The 20,489-nt window shown below is 34.4% G+C and overlaps 1 protein-coding gene across 2 annotated transcripts in view; it reads left to right on the plus strand.

The window, feature by feature from the left end:
* Positions 1-20,489, plus strand: part of LOC144297236 (NKG2-A/NKG2-B type II integral membrane protein-like) — a 58,644-nt gene that overhangs the window by 25,085 nt on the left and 13,070 nt on the right. For both annotated transcript variants that reach the window (XM_077871080.1, XM_077871079.1), the window contains exons 7-9: positions 11,326-11,415; positions 11,926-11,979; positions 12,719-12,870. In XM_077871080.1, the coding sequence (XP_077727206.1) occupies positions 11,326-11,415; positions 11,926-11,979; positions 12,719-12,870 (296 nt within the window). The remainder of the gene's footprint in view (positions 1-11,325; positions 11,416-11,925; positions 11,980-12,718; positions 12,871-20,489) is intronic.

Here is a 20,489-nt window from a genome sequence, read left to right on the forward strand (position 1 = left end):
CTGGTTTTTCCTGTATTGTTATTTTTACCCATTCTGACAGGTGTGAGGTGATGTCTCATTGCAGTTTCGATTTATATTTTCTTGATGGCCAGTGATGCTGAGCCATCTGTGTCTGTTGGCCATCTGCATGTTGTCTTTGGAAAAAAATGTCTGGTCATGGCTTCTGCTTATGTTTTAATTGGATTTTTCATTTTTGGAGTGTTGAGTTTGAAAGCTTATTTATATATTTTTGGTACTAATCCTTTATCAGACATGTCATTTGCAAGTATCTTCTCACAGTCCCAGGTTTGCCTTTTAGTTTTATATTTTTCTCTCACTATGCAGAAGCATTTTATCTTGATGAAAACCCAATAGCTTATTTTTGTTTTTGTATCCCTTACCTCAGGAGATATGTCTAGATAGAAGTTGCTATGGCCAATATAATAGAAGTTACTGCTGGTGTGCTCCTTAGGATTTGCATGGTTTTCTGTCTCACATTTAGGTTTTTCATCCATTTAGAATTTATTTTTGTGTATGGTGTAAGAAAGTGTTCAAGGTTCATTCTTTTGCATGGTGTTGTCCAGTTTTCTAAACAGCATTTGTTGAAGAGACTGTCTTTTTCCCATTAGACATTCTTTCCTGTTTTGTTAAAGATTAATTGACCATATAGTTGTGAGGTCACGTCTAGGTTTTCTATTCTGCTCCATTGATCTATATGTCTATTTTTGTGCCAGTGCCATACTGTTTTAATGACTATAGCTTTGTAATATAGCTTGAAATTAATTGTGATGCCTACGTTTTTGTTTTTGTTTTTGTGGTTTTTGTTTGTTTGTTTGTTTTGTTTTGTTTTGTTTGCTTTTCTTCTTCAAGGTTGCTTTGGCTATTCTGAGTGTTTATGGATCCATATACAATTTAGGATTGTTTGTTCTAGCTCTGTGAAAATTGCTGATGGTATTTTAATAGATATTCATTAAATGTGTAGGTTTCTTTGGTTAATATAGACATTTTAACAATATTTGTTCTTCCAATCCATGAACATAAAGAGTCTTTTCATTTATTTGTATCTTTTTCAATTTATTTCATCAGTGTTTATATTTTTCAGAGTACAGTTTTTTTACTTCTTTGGTTAGGCTTATTCCTAAATGTCTTCTCATTTTTGGTGCAATTACACATGGGATTGATTCCTTAATTTCTCTTTCTGCTGCTTCATTATTTGTGTATACAAATGCAATTTTTGTATACAGAAATGCATATTTCTGTATGTTGATTTTGTATTCTGAAACTTTACTGAATTTACTGACGAGGTATAGCAGTTTCTTTTTTTAATTGGAGTTCAATTTGTCAACATATAGCATATCACCCAGTGCTCATCCCATCAAGTGCCCCCTTCAGTGCCCATCATCCAGTCACCCCAACCCCCCGCCCACCTCCCCAATACTACCCCAAGTTTGTTTCCCAGAGTTAGGAGTCTCTCATGTTCTGTCACCCACACTGATATTTTCACTCATTTTCTCTCTTTTCCCCTTTATTCCCTTTCACTATTTTTTATATTCCCAAAATGAATGAGACCATATCATGTTTGTTCTTCTCCGATTGACTTATTTCACTCAGCATAAAACCCTCCACTTCCATCCATGTCGAAGCAATGGTGGGTATTTGTCGTTTCTAATGGCTGAGTAATAGTCCATTGTATACATATACGACAGCTTCCTTATAAATTCATCTTTTGATGGACTCCAAGGCTCCTTCCATAGTTTGGCTATTGTGAACATTGCTGCTATAAACATTGGGGTGCAGGTGTCCAGCGTTTCACTGCATCTGTATCTTTGGGTAAATCCACAGTAGTGCAATTGCTGGGTCATAGGGCAGTTCTATTTTTAACTCTTTGAGGAACCTCCACACAGTTTTCCAGAGTGGCTGCACCAATTCACATTCCCACCAACAGAGCAACAGTGTAAGAGGGTTCCCCTTTCTCCACATCCTCTCCAACATTTGTTGTTTCTGTCTTGTTAATTTTCCCATTCTCACTGATGTGTGTTGGTATCTCATTGTGGTTTTGATTTGTATTTCCCTGATGGCCAGTGATGAGGAGCATTTTCTCATGTGCTTGTTGGCCATGTCTATGTCTTCCTCTGTGAAATTTCTGTTCATGTCTTTTGCCCATTTCATGATGGATTATTTGTTTCTTTGCTGTTGAGTTTAATAAGTTCTTTATATATCTTGGATACTAGCCCTTTATCCGATAGGTCATTGGCAAATGACTGGGCTTTCCTGTCCTGGAGGCTGTCTCCACCTGGCCTTAGCCAGGCTTCACTGGCCCCTCCCCCACTGGATTCTTTTTTATTTATTTATTTTTCCATCTTCCTACCTTGATAGAAGCATGAATTATTCTCACTGTAGCATTCCAGTTCTTCTCTCTTTAAATATCAGGCCAAATTCGTAGGTTTTCAGGATGATTTGAAAGTTATCTAGGTAAGTTGGTGGGGACAGGTGGCTTGGGGACCCTACTCCTCTGCCATCTTGCCCTGCCCAAGAAGCTCTATAGCAGTTTTTTGATGGAGTCTTCTGGGTTTTCTACGGAGCATGTCAAGTCATCTACAAATAGGCAAAGTAACCTCTTCCTTACTGATTTGGATACCTTTGATTTCTATGTGTTGTCTGATTGCTGAGAGTAGGACTTCTGGTATTGTGTTAAATAATTGGGGTAGGAGTGGACATCCCTGTCTTTTCTTAACCATAGAGGAAAAGTTCTCAGTTTTTCCCCACGGAGATTGATAATTGAGTTTTTCATATACGGCCTTATAAAATTGAGGTATGTTCTCTATAAACCTACTCTGTTGAGAGTTTTTATCACGAGTGGATTGTATACTTTGTCAGATGCTTTGTCAGCATCTATTGAAAGGATCATATGGTTTTTATCCTTTATTTTATTAACGTGGTGTATCATGTTGATTGATTTGCAAATATTGAACCATTCTTGCAGTCCATGAATAAATCCCACTAGATCATGATGAATGATTTTTTAATGTATTGTTAGCTTTATTTGCTCGACTTTTATTGAGAATTTTTGTGTCCATATTCCATCAGAGATATGGCCTGTAGTTCTCTCTTCCATGGAGTCTTTATCTGGTTTTGGTATCAGGGTAATGCTGTCCTCATAGAATGAATTTAGAGGTTTTCTTTTTGACCTTTTTGGAATGATTTGAGAAGAATGGGTATTATCTCTTGTTCAAATGTTTGGTAGAATTCACCTATGAAGCCATTTGTCCCTGGAGTTTGTTTTTTCGCTGTTTTATTATTATTATTATTATTATTATTATTATTATTATTATTGATTCAATTTCTTTGCTGGTTATCAGCTTGGTCAAATTTTCTTTTCTTCCTCCTTCAGTTTTGGTAGTTTATATGTGTCTCAGAATTTGTGCATATCTCCCAAGTTGTCAGATTTGTTGGCATATAGTTGTTCATAATATTCTCTTATAATTTTATTTCTGTAAGGCTGGTTGTTGTTTCTCTACTCTCATTTGTGATTTTATTTGTGTCCTTTTACTTTTCTTTTTGATAAGTCTGGCTAAAAGATTACCAATTTTATCAGTTGTTTCAAAGAACCAGCTCTTGTTTCATTGATCTGCTCTATTGTTTTTAGTTTCTATCTCATTTGTTTCTGTTCTATTGTTTATTATTTTCTACTTTCTGCTGGCTTTAGGCTTCCTTCGTTGATCTTAGAGATAATATTAGGTTGTTTACTTGAGATTTTTCTTGCTTCTTCAAGTAGGCCTGTATTGGTATATTCTTCCCTTTAGAATCACTTTTGCTGCATTTCAAAGGTTTTCTACAGTGGTGTTCTCATTTTCATATGTTTCCACGTATTTTTCATTTCTTCTTTGATTTCTTGGTTGACCCGTTCAGTATGAAATAGCATTTTATTTGGCCTCCACATATTTGCTTTTTCCATTTTTTGCTCCTGGCTGACTGCAAATTTAATAGCACTGTTGTTAAAAAAAGGTGCATGGTATGAGTTCAATCCTTTTGCATTTCTGGTCACCTGTTTTGTGACTTGATATGTGGTCTATTCTGGAGAATGTTCATGTGCACTTGGAAAAGAAGTATATTTTGCTGTTTTAGGACGAATTGTTCTGATATATCTGTTCAGTCCATCTGATCCGGACTGTCATTTGAAGCCACTGTTTCCTTGTTTATTTTCCATTTAGATGATCTGTCCATTGATGTCAGTGGACATCAAAAGTTCCCTACTGTAATTGTGTTACTATCAATGAGGTTCTTCATATTTGTTACAAATTTTTTTAAAAAATTTATTTTTTATTGGTGTTCAATTTGCCAACATATAGAATAACACCCAGTGCTCATCCCATCAAGTGCCCCCCTCAGTGCCCGTCACCCCACCCCCCCCACCTCCCCTCCCCCCCCCCCGCGTTCGTTTCCCAGAGTTAGGAGTCTCTCATGTTCTGTCTCCCTTTCTGATATTTCCCACTCATTTTTTCTCCTTAGCCCCTTTATTGCCTTTCACTCTTTTTTATATTCAATGAGGTTCTTCATATTTGTTACAAATTGATTTTAATATAAAGTACTCCCATTTTGGGTGCTATAAATTTACAATTCTTACATCTTCTAGGTTGTCTTTATAATTATATAGTGCCCTGCTTTGTGTCTTTTTACAGTCCAGATCAAAGAGGCACAGAGAATTCCTATCAAAATCAATAAAACCAGCCAACACAAAAACATAAATAGTTTTGCAAAATATGATGATAAAATAATCTTAAAATCAAAAAATAGAAGAATTCCTTAACTTAAACAAGAAGACCTATAAGGCTAGCTGGATATTTCTCAACACAAACTTGGCAAGGCATAAGGAGTGGTATGATATATTCAAATTGGTGAATTTTAAAAATCTGCAATGAAAAATATTCTATCCACAGAGGCTACCACTCAAAATGGAAGATGACATAAATAATTTTTCACATCCAAAAATTAAAGGTGTTTGTGACACTCAAAACAGCTTACAGGAAACATTATAGGGCACAAGTGCAAAGCAGAGACCAAAAGTGACCAAGATAAGAAGGGATGAGAGAAAATTTCCAGAAACAATGACAAAACAAGTAATAAAATGGTAATAAATACATATCTATCAATAATAACTTTGAATATTGATGGACTAAATACTCCAGTCAAAAGATATAGAGTGTCAGAATGGATAAAAAGGACAAGACCCATGTATATGCTGTAAATAAGGGACTGCAGATTACAATTGAGAGAGGGAGAAAAAATTACCATGCAGATAGATGGACTTCAAAAGAAAGCCAGAGTAAGAATACTTAGAAAAACTAGACTTTAAAACCAAAGCAGCCTTTAGAAAGAAGAGTAAAACAGGAAATAACATGCTCTTAGACTTCAAACTATACTACATAGTTGTAGCAATCAAAGCAGTATGGCACCACAATAGACCACAGAGATCAAATGAATGGAATAGAAACCCCAGAAACAAATTTCTGTTTATATGGTCAATTCATAGACAATGAAGAAGGCAAGAACAGACGATGGGGAAAAGAGAGTCTTCACTACATATTAAAAAAAAAAAACCCGAAAAATATGTGCTAAAAAATAAAACTAGACTACTTTTGCACACCATACACAAAAATAAACCTAAAGTGAGTTAAAGAACCAGATGGAAGGCCAGAAATCATAAAATTCCCAAAGAATCCATTGGCATTAAGTTCTTGGAGAGAGGGCTTAACTTTATTCTTTGGATGTGTCTCCTTAGGGAAGGACAACGAAAGGGAAAAAAAAATAAATGATACATCAAACTCAAAAAGTTTTGTGCAGCCAAAGAAAGCACCATAAAATATAAAGGCAGCCTACTGAATGGAAGATGATCTTTTCAAATTATATATCCGACAAGAAGTTAGTATTCAAAATATACAAAGAACTCCAACAGCTCAACACCAAAATTAATATGAAAAAATGATTAAAAAATGGGTTATGGACCTGAATAGATATTCTTTGAAAGGAGACATACAGATGGCCAACACATGAAAAGGTATTCAACATCACTAATCATCAGGAAAATGCAAATCAAAACCCCAATGAGATCTCACCTCACACCTGTCAGAATGGAAGACAAAAAGTAACAAAATTGGCACAGATGTGGATTAAAGGGAATCTTGTGCACTGCAGTGGGAATTTAAGTTGATGTTGTCATGATGGGTAATTGCATGGAGGCTCTTCAAAAAATTATAAATGGAAATAGTGAAACATCCAAAAATTCACCTCTGGGTATCTATTTGAAGAAAAGGAAAACATTAACTTGAGGAGATGTATGCACCCTCTGTTTTTGCAGCATTGCTTACAATAGTCAGGATATGGAAGCAACCCATTTGTCGACACATCTATACATGAATGAATAAGTAGGATATATATATATGTAATATATGTATGTATACATATATGATGGGATGTATATATATGTGTATATATACACATATATTATATATATGATGGAATATTAATCTGAGATAAAGAATGAAATTTTTGTCATATTTGACACCATTGATGAACCTACAAGTTTTATGTAAATAAAATTAGTCAGAGAAAAGCAAAATCCCTATGATTAAACTAGTGATGTAGAACTAAAAACAAACAAAACAGAAGCAGTCTTTATATATAAAGAGTGGTTGATTGCTATAGGATTGAAGGGTTGAGGAAGGGCTGAAATATGTGAAAGGAAGTCAGTGGTACAAGCTCTCAGTTATAAAATAAATAAGTCACAGTGATGTACATTACAGCATAGGGAATATAGTCAATAACACTATTAATTCTTTATGGAGACAAATGGTAATGAGCTTTATCATGATGATAATATCATAATGTGTATAAATACTGAATCACTATGTCTACACCTAAAACTACTATAGTATTGTATATCAAATGTACATCATTAAAAATAAATACATAAAAATAAAAATAAAATTGTCACCTAATTTTCCAATAAATCCCAGAACTTTATAGACCAATAGAAATATACATGCAACTGTCTTCCAAAATTATTCACAAGTTAAATCCAACAATGTAAAAAATGGAAGAGAATTGTATTGATGCAAACTATGTAATTTAGATTTAATGCTTTATTTCTGTGGATGTTCATGTATCACCTAATTGTGTTTTAAAAGTACCTTTGCTGCCCTTGCTTAATTTTTTCAGTTAAGTAAAATTTTCAAAAATTACATTAATTTTCCCAGTACTTCATTAGACCTAGGCTTATCTCATTGAAAACAAGTATTACTATTATAATAGAGACAACGTGTCATTGGAGGATGACTCCATAAGTAGTAGAAGTAATTATTCAGTATTCAAATCTCCTTCATGGTGCTATTGGTCTGTATTATTCAATGTTGTGTCCTTCCCACAGGCATTTTGTTCTTTTCAGCAGAAATATAAATAACTTTTTTACAAGTAATAAGATTTTTACAGGTCTATTAAAAACTAAGGCAGGGCAGCTGGGTGGCTCAGCAGTTTCGTGCCTCTTCAGCCCAGGGCCTGATCCTGGAGACCCATGATCCAGTCTCATGTCAGGCTCCCTGTATGGAGGATGCTTCTCCCTCTGCCTGTGTCTCTTCCCCCTTCTCTCTCTGTGTCTCTCATTAATAAATAAATAAAATCTTAAAAAAAACTGAGGCAAAAAAATGAGAAGAAGAGTTTGGAAATTGATGTTTTTTGACAGTGAAAATAAAGTTGAAAATGTAGTGATAATAAATTTGAAAAGTTGATACTTCAGAATGTGTGTAAGATATTATTAAATACCTGTTAAGGGGATGATGATTTTAGAGTATTGTCAGTACATAGAAATGACATAGCAAGTACATAAGAACAAGAAGCATGTAATGGAAAAGTCAGCAACTTTGTCTAAAAGTAAAACAAACATGTAAGATATTTTTCAGAAGGCCTAAGTTCTCAGTGTTTGTGAATCCGATGGAAGTCACTTAGCCTGAGTGGCCAAGGCTCTGATCCCAATACCTTCTGGAACACAAAAACTTCTCAGAGATACTTGCCAATGGACAAAATAAATGACACACTACAAACTGAAAGTGTGTACATTCTGGAGGTGTGTGATGAGATAAAGTGTCTTCAAAATAGCCCAAGTGTAAGAATTTCCTGTTCAAATTTTAAGTGACACAGTGATGAGAAATCTACTTTTTCCACTATTGGGTCACTCTGAGCTCTCACAGGGCCTGCAGTCTGTAAAGACTACAGATAGTGTCTGTTTATCAGAGGAACCTGGTCTCCTACTGGAAGATGCCTTACCCTCTGGCCAACAGAAGGTATGTGCCTGCACTGCCCTGTCTCTCTTCCTAACCACCTCATTTAGTAGGAGATACAAATGCTGGATGGGATGTAACTGAGGTGCAATTAATACATAATCAAATGGCAGAGAACTTTGGCATTTTTATCCCAAAACTTCAGGGTAACAGACAGGAATGAATAGGAAATAAGTTGGAGAATTTCTTAAAATATTCAAATTTTTGCCTGTGGAGAAGTAATTAGGTGCATTTACACATGCATAATTACGTTTGCAAATCAATAGAATTTCAAGTGAAATCCCATAAGCATCATGACAAGGAACAGTTAATTTTGGATTTGTCATCAATATAGATAGAATTACATATATTATTTGATATTTAGCTCATATTTAAATAGATTCTTATCTATTTTAAGATGAACAGAGGTAAAGAGGAAAACAAAAGAGAACTAATCAAACCATGAGATGTTCTTCACTATAGAGAACAAACTGGAGGTTGATGGAGGGGAGGTGGACAGGGGTGGGCTAAATGCACGATGAGTATTAAGAAAGACACTTGTATTGCTGAGCACTGAGCGTTATATGTAAAGGATGAATCACTAAATTCTACTCCTGAAACCAATATTATACTATATGTTAACCAACTAGAATTTAAACAAATACTTAAGAAAAATAGATTCTTAAGATGAATCAATCCATCAGGGACACGGGGTGGCTCAATGGTTGAGTGTCTGTCTTCAGCTCAGGGTGAGATTCCAGAGTCCTGGGAATAAGTCCTACATCAGCCTCCCCACAGGGAGATGCCTCTGCCTATGTCTCTGCCTCTCTGTCTCTGTCTCTCATGAATAAATAAAATCTTGAAGAAAGTGAATCACCAAATTGTGAAAGTAAAACTTAATTCCGCATACATTTGCTTTGATATATAAAAGAAGTTTGGGGATCCCTGGGTGGCTCAGCGGTTTAGTGCCTGCCTTTGGCCCAGGGCGTGATCCTGGAGTCCCGGGATGGAGTGAGGCGTCGGGCTCCCGGCATGGAGCCTGCTTCTCCCTCTGCCTCTCTCTGTCTCTCTGTCTATTGTGAATAAAGAAATAAATCTTAAAAAAAAAACAAAAAACAAACATGAACCTTAAAAAAAAAAGAAATTTGATTTTTCACGAAAAGCAAGATGAAGGATCTTCTGAAAATGCTAACTTTAACTTATGTATGAAACAATCAAAAGACTTTTTAAAAAATTGATCAATATTGGCAAAAAAAGGATATTTAATACTGAAAGACATTCTTATCTAATGAATTATGTTACATGTCCAAAGGATATGAGTCAGTAACGGTAATGTGAATATTGTTAGTAATACTAGTTAGTATTAGTATTAAAATAAATAATATAGTATTAAGAGCTTAGAAAATCCAGATGGAGTAGTGTTTTATATGCATTATATTTTGCATATTTTAATTCCCATTTTACATTAGTATAAACTAGGGAGCTAAACAGGAAGGAACATTTTAAAAGTCATACTCTGTAAATTTGAGAGTCATGAGTAATTCCAAATTTCACTGACTGCAGAACGCATGGACTGAATTATGAAATGACAATAACTTCATTTATTAGAATTTCTTATACAACTAAACTACCCTATGCTTTTGACATTCAGAGATCATTCTGGAAGTTTGTACCAACAGTGTTCTACCCTAAATGATCTACAATTTTATTTATCATTTTATGGTTTCAGATGCTTGCCATTAAATCAGCTGTCAATTTCTGGTGTTAAATACTTCAAAAAAATATTGTTTGGTTTTTGTTTTCAGTATTGTTCAGATTTGGGATAAATTTATTGTGTCATAATATTCTTAAACATATAAAATATTTCTTTTAAAATTTAACGATTTCTCAGAATTCCACAGTTACTCAAAATAAATGGCCACATGATGGTACAGCGTTACCTTTTAGGAAAGAAATCTAAGTCCTCAACTAAAAGTCATTTACTGCAGGAAATTCCTTATATGCCAAAACTAGTACTTCCTAATTTAGGGCACTCAATTTTTTAACCAATAATGTATTTAAAAATTGTCAGATACTGGTGCAGCATTTTCTTTCTAACACTAACCCAGTTATTCTAATAATGTTGACATGTTTCTGTGGAATCACCTTGTCTTAAGAAGGACAATATTATTCCTGAATTCCTTTCTTCACTAATTTTCACTTTACATTACTCCAACCAATACTATTGTGTCAAACATAGAATAACATTGTAGAAACCACTTATTCTATCATGAAATACTTCTTTAAAGCTCTAAGGAAATTAGCACCAGATTTTGCATTGCTCAACTGCAAATGAAATCACTCACCCCACACTCCACCCAGTGTCACTGTCCTAGCAGTCTTGTCATTACATACACTCTTCATCAAGTCCTTCAGTACAGTTCCACTCAGCACTGTGCCTGCCACTTTGCAGCTGCAGACATGCATAACCAAGGAGGTACCTATGCAGAGCTCAATCAGTCTAAGGACTCAAAAAGACAGCAAATGAAAGCTAAGGGCACTAAGTGTTCCACTTCAGTAACTGAGCAGGAAATAACCTATGCAGAATTAAATCTTCAAAATGCTTCTCAGGATCTTCAAGGGGATGGCAAGAACTACCCCTGCAAAGGTAAAACATTCACTACACACAGTATAATTTTCTAGGATGTGTTCTTTGGGTGTTGGAGTGGAGGGTATGAGTAGGAAATGATCTCCCATATTTTTCTTTTGTGAGGATCAGAGCTTGGAGCAGGAATATAATATTGTAGTTGAAATTTGAGGATGAGCCTTGTTCAAGTGTGGTAATTCATGGTCTTTATCACGTCTCATGGGGTAATATATTTACTGCAAATGCAACGGTATATTCTGAGAGAAGATTACAAGAGTAGATGCAGGTTTGGGGGCCATACATTTATACGTGACTCCTTGTGCATCATTGGTTCTCTTGTACGTAAATTTCCTAAATGATTATTCCCACCCATCCTTTGTCAGTGTTTTCATTTCTCTTCCTACTATTTAGCATCATGTCCAGGGAAGCTCATTGCTGGAATCCTGGGAATCATCTGCCTTATCTTGATGTCCACTGTGATCACAATAGCTGGTATTCTCTGTGAGTATTTGAATGACTACAAGGGATTTTTTCTCTTTGATGATCATCAGTGTCTTAAAATATTACAGAACTTTATGGAATTGTATTAGCTTATTTTAATGCATATATGCCCTAAGTGTGGAATGGTTATTCTGAATTCGAATTTGTCAAAAGTAGAAGTAAGGGAATCACTATAGACAGTATCAGACATATATTGTCTGATATTCATAACTCAAATGCAAGTTATAGGAGAGACCTTATTGAGAAATATAAATAAATTGAGATTGGTTACATCAAATACTCTAAGAAATGGTGATGTTTGGTTCTTAAAGCTTTTGGATTATTTTCCCCCTTGGGTTCATCATTTCCCCCAAGTGTTCATTATTTTATTGATCTTTTACTGGTATATCAATTTTATTCCAGATTTTCTAATTTTAAACAATACAGCAAATTTAAACTAAGAAACTCAAATCATTATGATTTATTTAATTTAATATTAAGTTTGTATGAGCATTGCTTTAATATTTCTAGCTACTGAAGGACCAGTGCGGAATAACACTTCCCTGGAAATAACTACCCAGAAAGGTACACTATCACTTTCAAACCTCATATACTAGTAGAATTTGTATTTTATCTCCGTCTTAAGCTTGGCAAAGATTCTTTTGGGGTAAATTAAGTAGAAAATCACATAATAAATGTTCAGAAATCATGAATATAGAACAATATTATTTCTTATGCTATAATAGGAGGAAATACTCATTTATAATGAGTTCCTGGGGTTCCTGGATGGCTCTTTTAAGTGTCCAACTCTTGGTTTTGATTCCAGTCATAATTCCAGGGTCCTGAGTTTGAGCCCCATTGGGCTCCAGGCTGAGAGCAGAGTCTGCTTGAGATTCTCTATACCTCTCCCTCTGTCCCTCCTGTTTATGCTCTCACTCTCTTAAACAAATAAATAAATAAACATTAAAATAAAATAATAAAATAATCACCATACCCACTATTTCCAATGGCCTCAAATTTACTCCTGTTATAATACGATTAAAGATGAGTCATTAAACAATTCCAAAAGAGTGGTTTTATTCAGTGACTCAAGGGACATGTAGAGATGGACAGTTTTGTGGGTTTATTTTATATGGGCATATAAATTTGGGGATGAAAGCCCAACTCCTTTGAGAGTATATAAGTGTGTGTTTCATTTTATTTTTACAAGCTTATAAGGGTGCATGGATGTGTTATATACATCTGTGTATACACATGCAGGTTGTACCTTTGCATGTTTTAATATTCAAAACTTTTTGGATAATATGTTATAATCTTTCTCCAGGACATTACTGTGGCCATTGTGCAAAAGGATGGTTTACATATTCCAACAATTGCTATTACATTAGCACTAAAAGAAAACCATGGAACGAGAGTTTGACATCCTGTTCTTCTAAGAACTCTACCCTGCTGAACATAGATGATAAAAAGGAAATGGTAAGATTTCAATGTTTTTGGATTTAATAAAAGCATATCAGTTAATATTATATTTGTAGAGTTCATCCATATTTTTGTACATATTTCTAGTTTATTTTAAAATCTGTTACTATTCCACAGTTTGAGTCTGCGATATTTTATTTACATTTTTATGCCTTTAATGTACACTTAATAATTTCCACTTTGTGCTTTTCGTAGAAAACCATGTTTTCCCAAAAGCTCTTTTGCCTGAAATGACTTTACTATTTAATTTTACAACACATCAAGAAATTTAAAATATGATTGTGCAACTTGTTCACAAATTAGTGGGAATCACATAATTACAAATCAGAGCAAGAAAGAGAAGTTTAGAGCCTCCATTACCCCTGCCAATTTTAATAATGTGGAACACCTTTGTTTATTTTTGGATTTTATATCAATGGAATCAAGCAGTATGAATTTTTATGTCTGTCTCCTTTCACTCTCATATGATATTTGTAATCCATCTCTATATAACATCTGTCTATATTTTGTGAATTTTCAACTGTGTTTTTTGAATGGGACCTTACAAAATCTATTCTCAGAAATTTAGTTCCTTTTTAATATGTGGGAATTACAAATCATTACTTACGGAAAGCTTTTTCTACGTCCTTTTCCACAAATCATATTGATAATAATTTATTAAACATAGCTACATAGTATATGGTATATTTATGGAATGTAAATATGCATTTGTCATAATAAAACAATATTGTATTAATATAACATTGTAATTGTGTTTATAAGTGATTACAATACATTTTCCTCTAACATTAGCATGAAATGGCACAACCTTGGATATGTGTATTTTTCAATATATTATCCCTATATTTATCTAGTTTTTGTGTAAACACACATTATACAAATAGTCCCTTGAGGATAAACTCAGCAGTCTGAAAAAAATTACTACAATAAGTTCTGATGGTTCTACAGCTGTACCATTTTTCTAGGTTGTGAGCCATTGGGATATTCTCTTGTGAGAATAAGTGCTCAAGTGTTTCTCTTGCTCATTTCTCCAAGATAGTGTCCCCTTTCCGTGTCTTAGAAGTCCTTGCCTTATATTTTTTAAATATTTTATTTATTTATTTGCCAGAAAAACACAGCATGAACACAAACAGGGGGAGCAGCAACAGCAGGAGTGAGTAGTGCAGGCTCCTGGCTGAGCAGGGAGCCTGAGAGCTCCAGGCAGAGCTCCATCCCAGGACCCTGCCATCATGACCTGAGCCTAAGGCAGACCATTTAACCAAGTGAGACATCCACGCATCACAAGCCTTTGTCATATTTTATTTTACTTTAATATTTTATTTCATTTTATTTTTAATTTTTTTATACATTTATTTTTTATTGGTGTTCAATTTGCCAACATATAGCATAACACCCAGTGCTCATCCCGTCAGGTGCCCACCTCAGTCACCCCCACCTTCTGCCCACCTCTCCTTCCATCACTCCTAGTTCGTTTCCCAGAGTTAGGAGTCTCTCATGTTCTGTCTCCCTCTCTGATGTTTCCCACTCATTTTTTCTCCTTTCCCCTTATTCCCTTTCACTATTTTTTATATTCCCCAAATGAATGACACCATATAATGTTTGTCCTTCTCCCATTGACTTATTTCACTCAGCATAAAACCCTCCACTTCCATCCATGTCGAAGCAATGGTGGGTATTTGTCGATTCTAATGGCTGAGTAATATTCCATCGTATACATAAACCACATCTTCTTTATCCACTTATCTTTCGATGGACACCGAGGCTCCTTCCACAGTTTGGCTATTGTGGACATTGCTGCTATAAACATCGGTGTGCAGGTATCCCGGAGTCTCCCTGCATCTGTATCTTTGGGGTAAATTCCCAGCAGGGCAATTGCTGCGTCGTAGGGGAGATCTATTTTTAACTCTTTGAGGAACCTCCACACAGTTTTCCAGAGTGGCTGCACCAGTTCACATTCCCACCAACAGTGTAAGAGGGTTCCCTTTTCTCCGCATCCTCTCCAACATTTGTGGTTTCCTGCTTTGTTAATTTTCCCCATTCTCACTGGTGTGAGGTGATATCTCATTGTGGTTTTGATTTGTATTTCCCTGATGGCCAGTGATGAGGAGCATTTTCTCATGTGCTTGTTGGCCATGTCTATGTCTTCCCCTGTGAGATTTCTGTTCATGTCTTTTGCCCATTTCATGATTGGATTATTTGTTTCTTTGGTGTTGAGTTTAATAAGTTCTTTATAGATCTGGGAAACTAGCCCTTTATCTGATAGGTCATTTGCAAATATCTTCTCCCATTCTGTAGGTTGTCTTTGAGTTTTGTTGACTGTTCCTTTGCTGTGCAAAAGCTTCTTATCTTGATAAAGTCCCAATAGTTCATTTTTGCTTTTGTTTCTCTTGCCTTCATGGATGAATCTTGCAAGAAGTTACTGTGGCCAAGTTCAAAAAGGGTGTTGCCGGTGTTCTCCTCTAGGATTTTGATGGAATCTTGTCTCACATTAAGATCTTTCATCCATTTTGAGTTTACCTTTGTATATGGTGCAAGAGAGTAGTCTAGTTTCATTCTTGTCAGATTTTAGATATGAGTGCTTTTTAGTTTACGAGTTGAAATGGCTGTGGCTTGCATTTTATTCCCCGACTGGAGTCTTTTAATGATCAGAATTTGAATGTTGTCATCGCCCAATTAATCCCATTTGTGTGTTGGTGATTATTTTGGGCCCGTTTCAGAGGTTCATCAAATTCATGAATATAATTTCTTATATTACCTTCCTGGAGTTATCTTTTCATTTCTCTCTTTATTTTTTAACTTTTAATTAGGTTTTATGATCAAACTGGAATTTATTTTTTGATACTGTGAGATAATATTTATTTATTTATTTTTTGATACTGTGAGATAAGTATTTATTTATTTAATTTTTGATACTGTGAGATAAGTATTTATGATGCTGTGAGATAAAAATGAAGGTCGTAATATTCTACATCATGACCTAATTGATGGGTTATAATTTATAGCAAAATAGATCTTTTCTTCATAAAATCTTTATACATATAAAGTTATGTATATGTTCATATATGTTCTGTTTTTCTCCACATAAATAATATAGATATCAGATGTCTTTATATAGGTAAATATATATGCATATATCACAGTCTACACAGTCTAACACAACCCATAGCACTTTCATTAAGATGTAGAGCCTTACCTTCATGTTCCTTTAATGTGTCCCTTTTATATGTCTTAAATATTTCTGTACACACATTGAGAATCATTGAATGTTATAATTTTGCTTCAACTGATAATTTTACACCAAATATCAAACATTTTAGAAAACACAAGCAGTGAAGGAATGTCCATTAGACCTAATTATAGCTTTGTTCTTTCTTTTGTTCCTTTTCTTGATGATCCAAGTTTCCTTCTTTTATCATTTAATTTCTGATTAGAAAATTCCCTTTAGCAATTCTTTGAGAGTGGGTCTGGTGGTGACACATTTCTTAGTTTTCTTTTATCAGAGAATGTCTTGATTTCCCCTGACATTCCTGAGTTTGATATTTTTGTTGGATAGTCAATGGTTTTTGATTGGAATAATAATACACTTAGTGTCTAAATTTTTCTGTTTTCCTAGCATGCCTTTTTCCTGTTATTTTGACTGGAGAGGAAAGAAAACATTTTTGGGGCTTTTGTGTGTACCGTGGGTGTCTGTGGATTGCCAGCCTCTCTGGCACCAGTCTGGGATATATGAGGTAGAGAGAAATTCCAGGGCACTCACAGGCATTTCATTTCTCATTTCTATAGTACCTGGTTCTGTCAGCTTTCTCATCACCTGCCTGAATCTTCCTGTATCATTTTACACATAATGCCCAGGGGTTTTAGCTAATTTGGGGGAGATATAAGGAAAACCACATCCTATCTTTCTGGTACAGGAAGTCTGATTTGTAAGGATTTAAGTAATATGTGCTGCTGAAGCAAGCACTGATTTGTAGGGGTTTTAATTTGAATGTTCCAGATTTTAATAGTGTTGAGCATCTTTCCCTGTACTCTTTTGCCCTCCATATATGATTTTGGTGCAGCATCTTGGCATATTTTGTTTATATTTTTACTTTTTCTTATTTTGCTTTGAGAATTCTGCATGTATCCTGGCAGCAAGTCTTTTATTTCCTCTCAAGTCTCTTCTCTTCTAAGAGCAGAAATAATCTTGACGACCTACACTTCATCAAATTGTTCTTTCATGGATCATGCTTCTATGGTTCTTTCTAAGAAATATCTGTTCAATTATAGGATAGGTGTTTTTTTCTAATACATCTTCTTGTAAGTTTATCATTTACACTTTGGATGATAAATTTTTAGCATTTTGTTTACAATATAAAGTATATATACATATATATATAATTAATATTACTTGTCACTGGATTGTTTCCACAGCATTTGTTGTAAGACTACATATTTTATCCATGGAATGACTGTATGTTTGTTGAAACCTGCATTCCATATATGATTGGGTCTAAATTATGCTCTGTCTATTTAGTTTCATTAACCTTGCTACATATTTTTATGTCAATTTCATACTTTAGAAATAGTCTTTTTATTACAATGGGTTTTATTCGACTCTTTGCCCTACAACAGTTTCTGTTTGGTTTTTATTTAGCATTACACTTCTGTCATTCACAAATGTCTAAGTATTCTGTAACGGAGTATGCAAAGCTTTCTGAATTACAACTAAATTATATTAGAAGTTGTATGTTATTGGATATTTTTTTTCTGTTTTAGTTTTCAAAAGTTGTATTTAGTAAGATTTCTTCAATTTTCTGTCTAGTTTCTATATATTTGCATATTTTCATAATAATGCCTTACAGTAATTTTTTAGTGGAATAATGTGCAACAGATGGGTGCACGTGCAAAACATGCCAACAAATGACTGAATTTTCAAGTGTCACATTACACAGAATGAAAATGATTCTACCAGCACTGTGAAATGCCCTCTCATGTTCTCATCTCCATTTACAAAACATTTACATAAATAGAAACATATAGTATGTATATTTTATTTTTGACATTTTTAGGGGAAGCTAAATGTGTGATTTATTCATGTATTTGCGTGAAGTTTAAATTGCCCAAACTCCTTGCTGTTCCATTGTCTGATTCGACTACAGTCAGAATCCGTTCTATTGCTGATGCCCTTGAATATTTGAGCATTCATCCTTTGGGGCTACCGTGAGTTATTCTGCTATCCATACCTCACAGTCAGCTTTCAGCTAAGTATGTGTTTATCTTCTCTTCCTTAACTTCAATGGGCTCCTCTCTGTATAGCTACTTGAGAGGGAAGCTACTCAGATCATGCATTTCTAATGTTCTTCCTTTTCTAAGTGAGAAAGCTACAAATTGTCTCTAAACATTACTTTAGTTTCCCCATAAAAGTCTTGAAATATTCTGTTCAGAGTCGTCCAGCACAAGGTAATCTCTGTCATCCAGTACAAGGTATTTTCATAGATTTCATCCCTGAACTGTAAATTTTTCAGAAGTGTATCACTTTCCGCAGGTTTGGAAATCCCCCAAATTTCTTTCTGTTGTTGCATCTAATTTATTCCTTTGTCTTCAGAGAATATACGTTGAATATCTCCATCCTTGAAATGTTTGATCCTTATTTATGACCTAAGCCCCTTCTATATGTCAATTATGTCAAGCTGGTTTTGATAGTCTTCCATCGTCCTGATTTTGTGACTTGCTGTGTTATCACTTATTTACAGAAGATCTTTTAAGTCTTCCACTGTACCACTGAATTGTTTCTTTATCCTTCCAAATCAGTCAGTTTCTATTTCTTGTATTTAAGGGTTCTGTTTTTAGGTGAATAATAGATGTTTATCATTGTTTTATCTTCTCATATTGACAGCCTTAGTGTGTAGAAATGTTTTTGTTTTGTTTTCTAATAATATTTCTTGTTTTAATAGCAACTGTCTGATATTAGAATAGCTGTTTGTGCTCACTTCTGGGGTTATTGTTTGTAGATCTTTTGCTATCTTTTTATGTTCACCTGTTCTATCTTTAGGTCTAAGGTGTGTGTTACAGAGAGGGTATGGATAGATCTTACATTTTTATTCAGAGTGACAATTTCTTTCTTTTTACTAGAATACTTATTTAATTCACATGAGTGTCATTATTGGGACGGTTGGATTTAGGTCTCTCATTTGCTGTCATTCTATGTTTAGGTTTTGTTTTCTTCTTCCACCTTACCTGTATTAAACATCTTATTTTAGGGTTCCATTTTAATTTCTCTAGTGTTGTCTCAGCTATATTCTTATTTCCTTAGTAGGAGCTGTAGGTATCACAAATATACTTTTGGGTTGTTTTTGTGTGTGTGTGTGTGTTGTTGAGATATAATTGACATAACATTGTTTAAATTAAAGGCATAAATGTGTTCATATGATACATTTATATACTACAGCGTGATTACTATGGTAATCTTAGATAACAATTCTCTTATGTCACATATTTATCATTTTTTGTGGGTGTCAAGAACAGCTAAGATTTAATCACAGGATCTTTGAGGTTTATAATAGAGTAATGCTGACTATAATCACTATATTGTACACAAAACTTTCAGAACTTATTAACTACTGGTTATAATTTTGTATTCTTAAACATCTCCCCCTTCCTCCCCACACCGCTCCTGGTAAAGAACATTCTATTCTTTGATTTTACTAGATCAGTGTTTCAGATTCTACACGTAAGTGACACCATACAATATTTGTCGATCTTGCCTCACTTTTGTCACTTAAGAGAATGCCTCCAAAGTCCATTCATTTTTCACAAATGGGAAGATTTCCTTCTCTCTCATGACTGAATACTATTTCAGTGTGTGTGTGTGTGTGTGTATCATACTTTCTTTAACCATTTATCTGTTGGCAGATATTTAGTTTCCTTCAATATCTTGGCTATCGCGAATAACATTGCAATGAGCATGGGTGTGCAGATATGCCGCTGAGATACTGATTTCAGTTCTTTTAAATATGTACGCAAGAGTGACATTGCGGATTCATATGATAGTTTTATTTGTAATTGCTTGAAAAGTTGCTATACTATTTTCCCTTATACAGCCACCAATTTACATTTCCTGCAAAGGATTTCTTATTCTTCACATCCTCACCAATATTCTCTTATCTTTCTGGAAGAAACCATTTTAACAGGTTAGAGGTCATATCTCTTGTGGTTTTGATTGGCATTTCCATGATGATTAGTGATTCTGTGCACTTATCATGCACTTATTGGCCAATTGTATGTCTTCATAAAAATGTCTACCTAGGTTCTTTGCCATTTTTTGAAATTGTATTATTTTCTCTTTTATTGCATTGTAATGAGTTCTTTATATATTTTGGATATTGCTCCCTTATTTGATAAATGGTTTACATTTTTTCCTTGTTCTGTACATTGTTCTTCCAACATCTTTTCAACTCTCTCATTATTTTCTTTGCTGTGTACATTAGCTTAATGCAGTCCTATTTTTCTATGTGGTTTGCCTGTCTTTTCAAGACGTCCAAGAAATCATAGCTGACACCTATTTCAAAGATATGTTTTCTTTCTTTCTTAAAAAAGATTTTATTTATTTATTCATGAGAGACAGAGAGAGAGAGAGA

Source organism: Canis aureus, chromosome 25, assembly GCF_053574225.1.
Source record: "Canis aureus isolate CA01 chromosome 25, VMU_Caureus_v.1.0, whole genome shotgun sequence".
Lineage (NCBI taxonomy): Eukaryota > Metazoa > Chordata > Mammalia > Carnivora > Canidae > Canis > Canis aureus.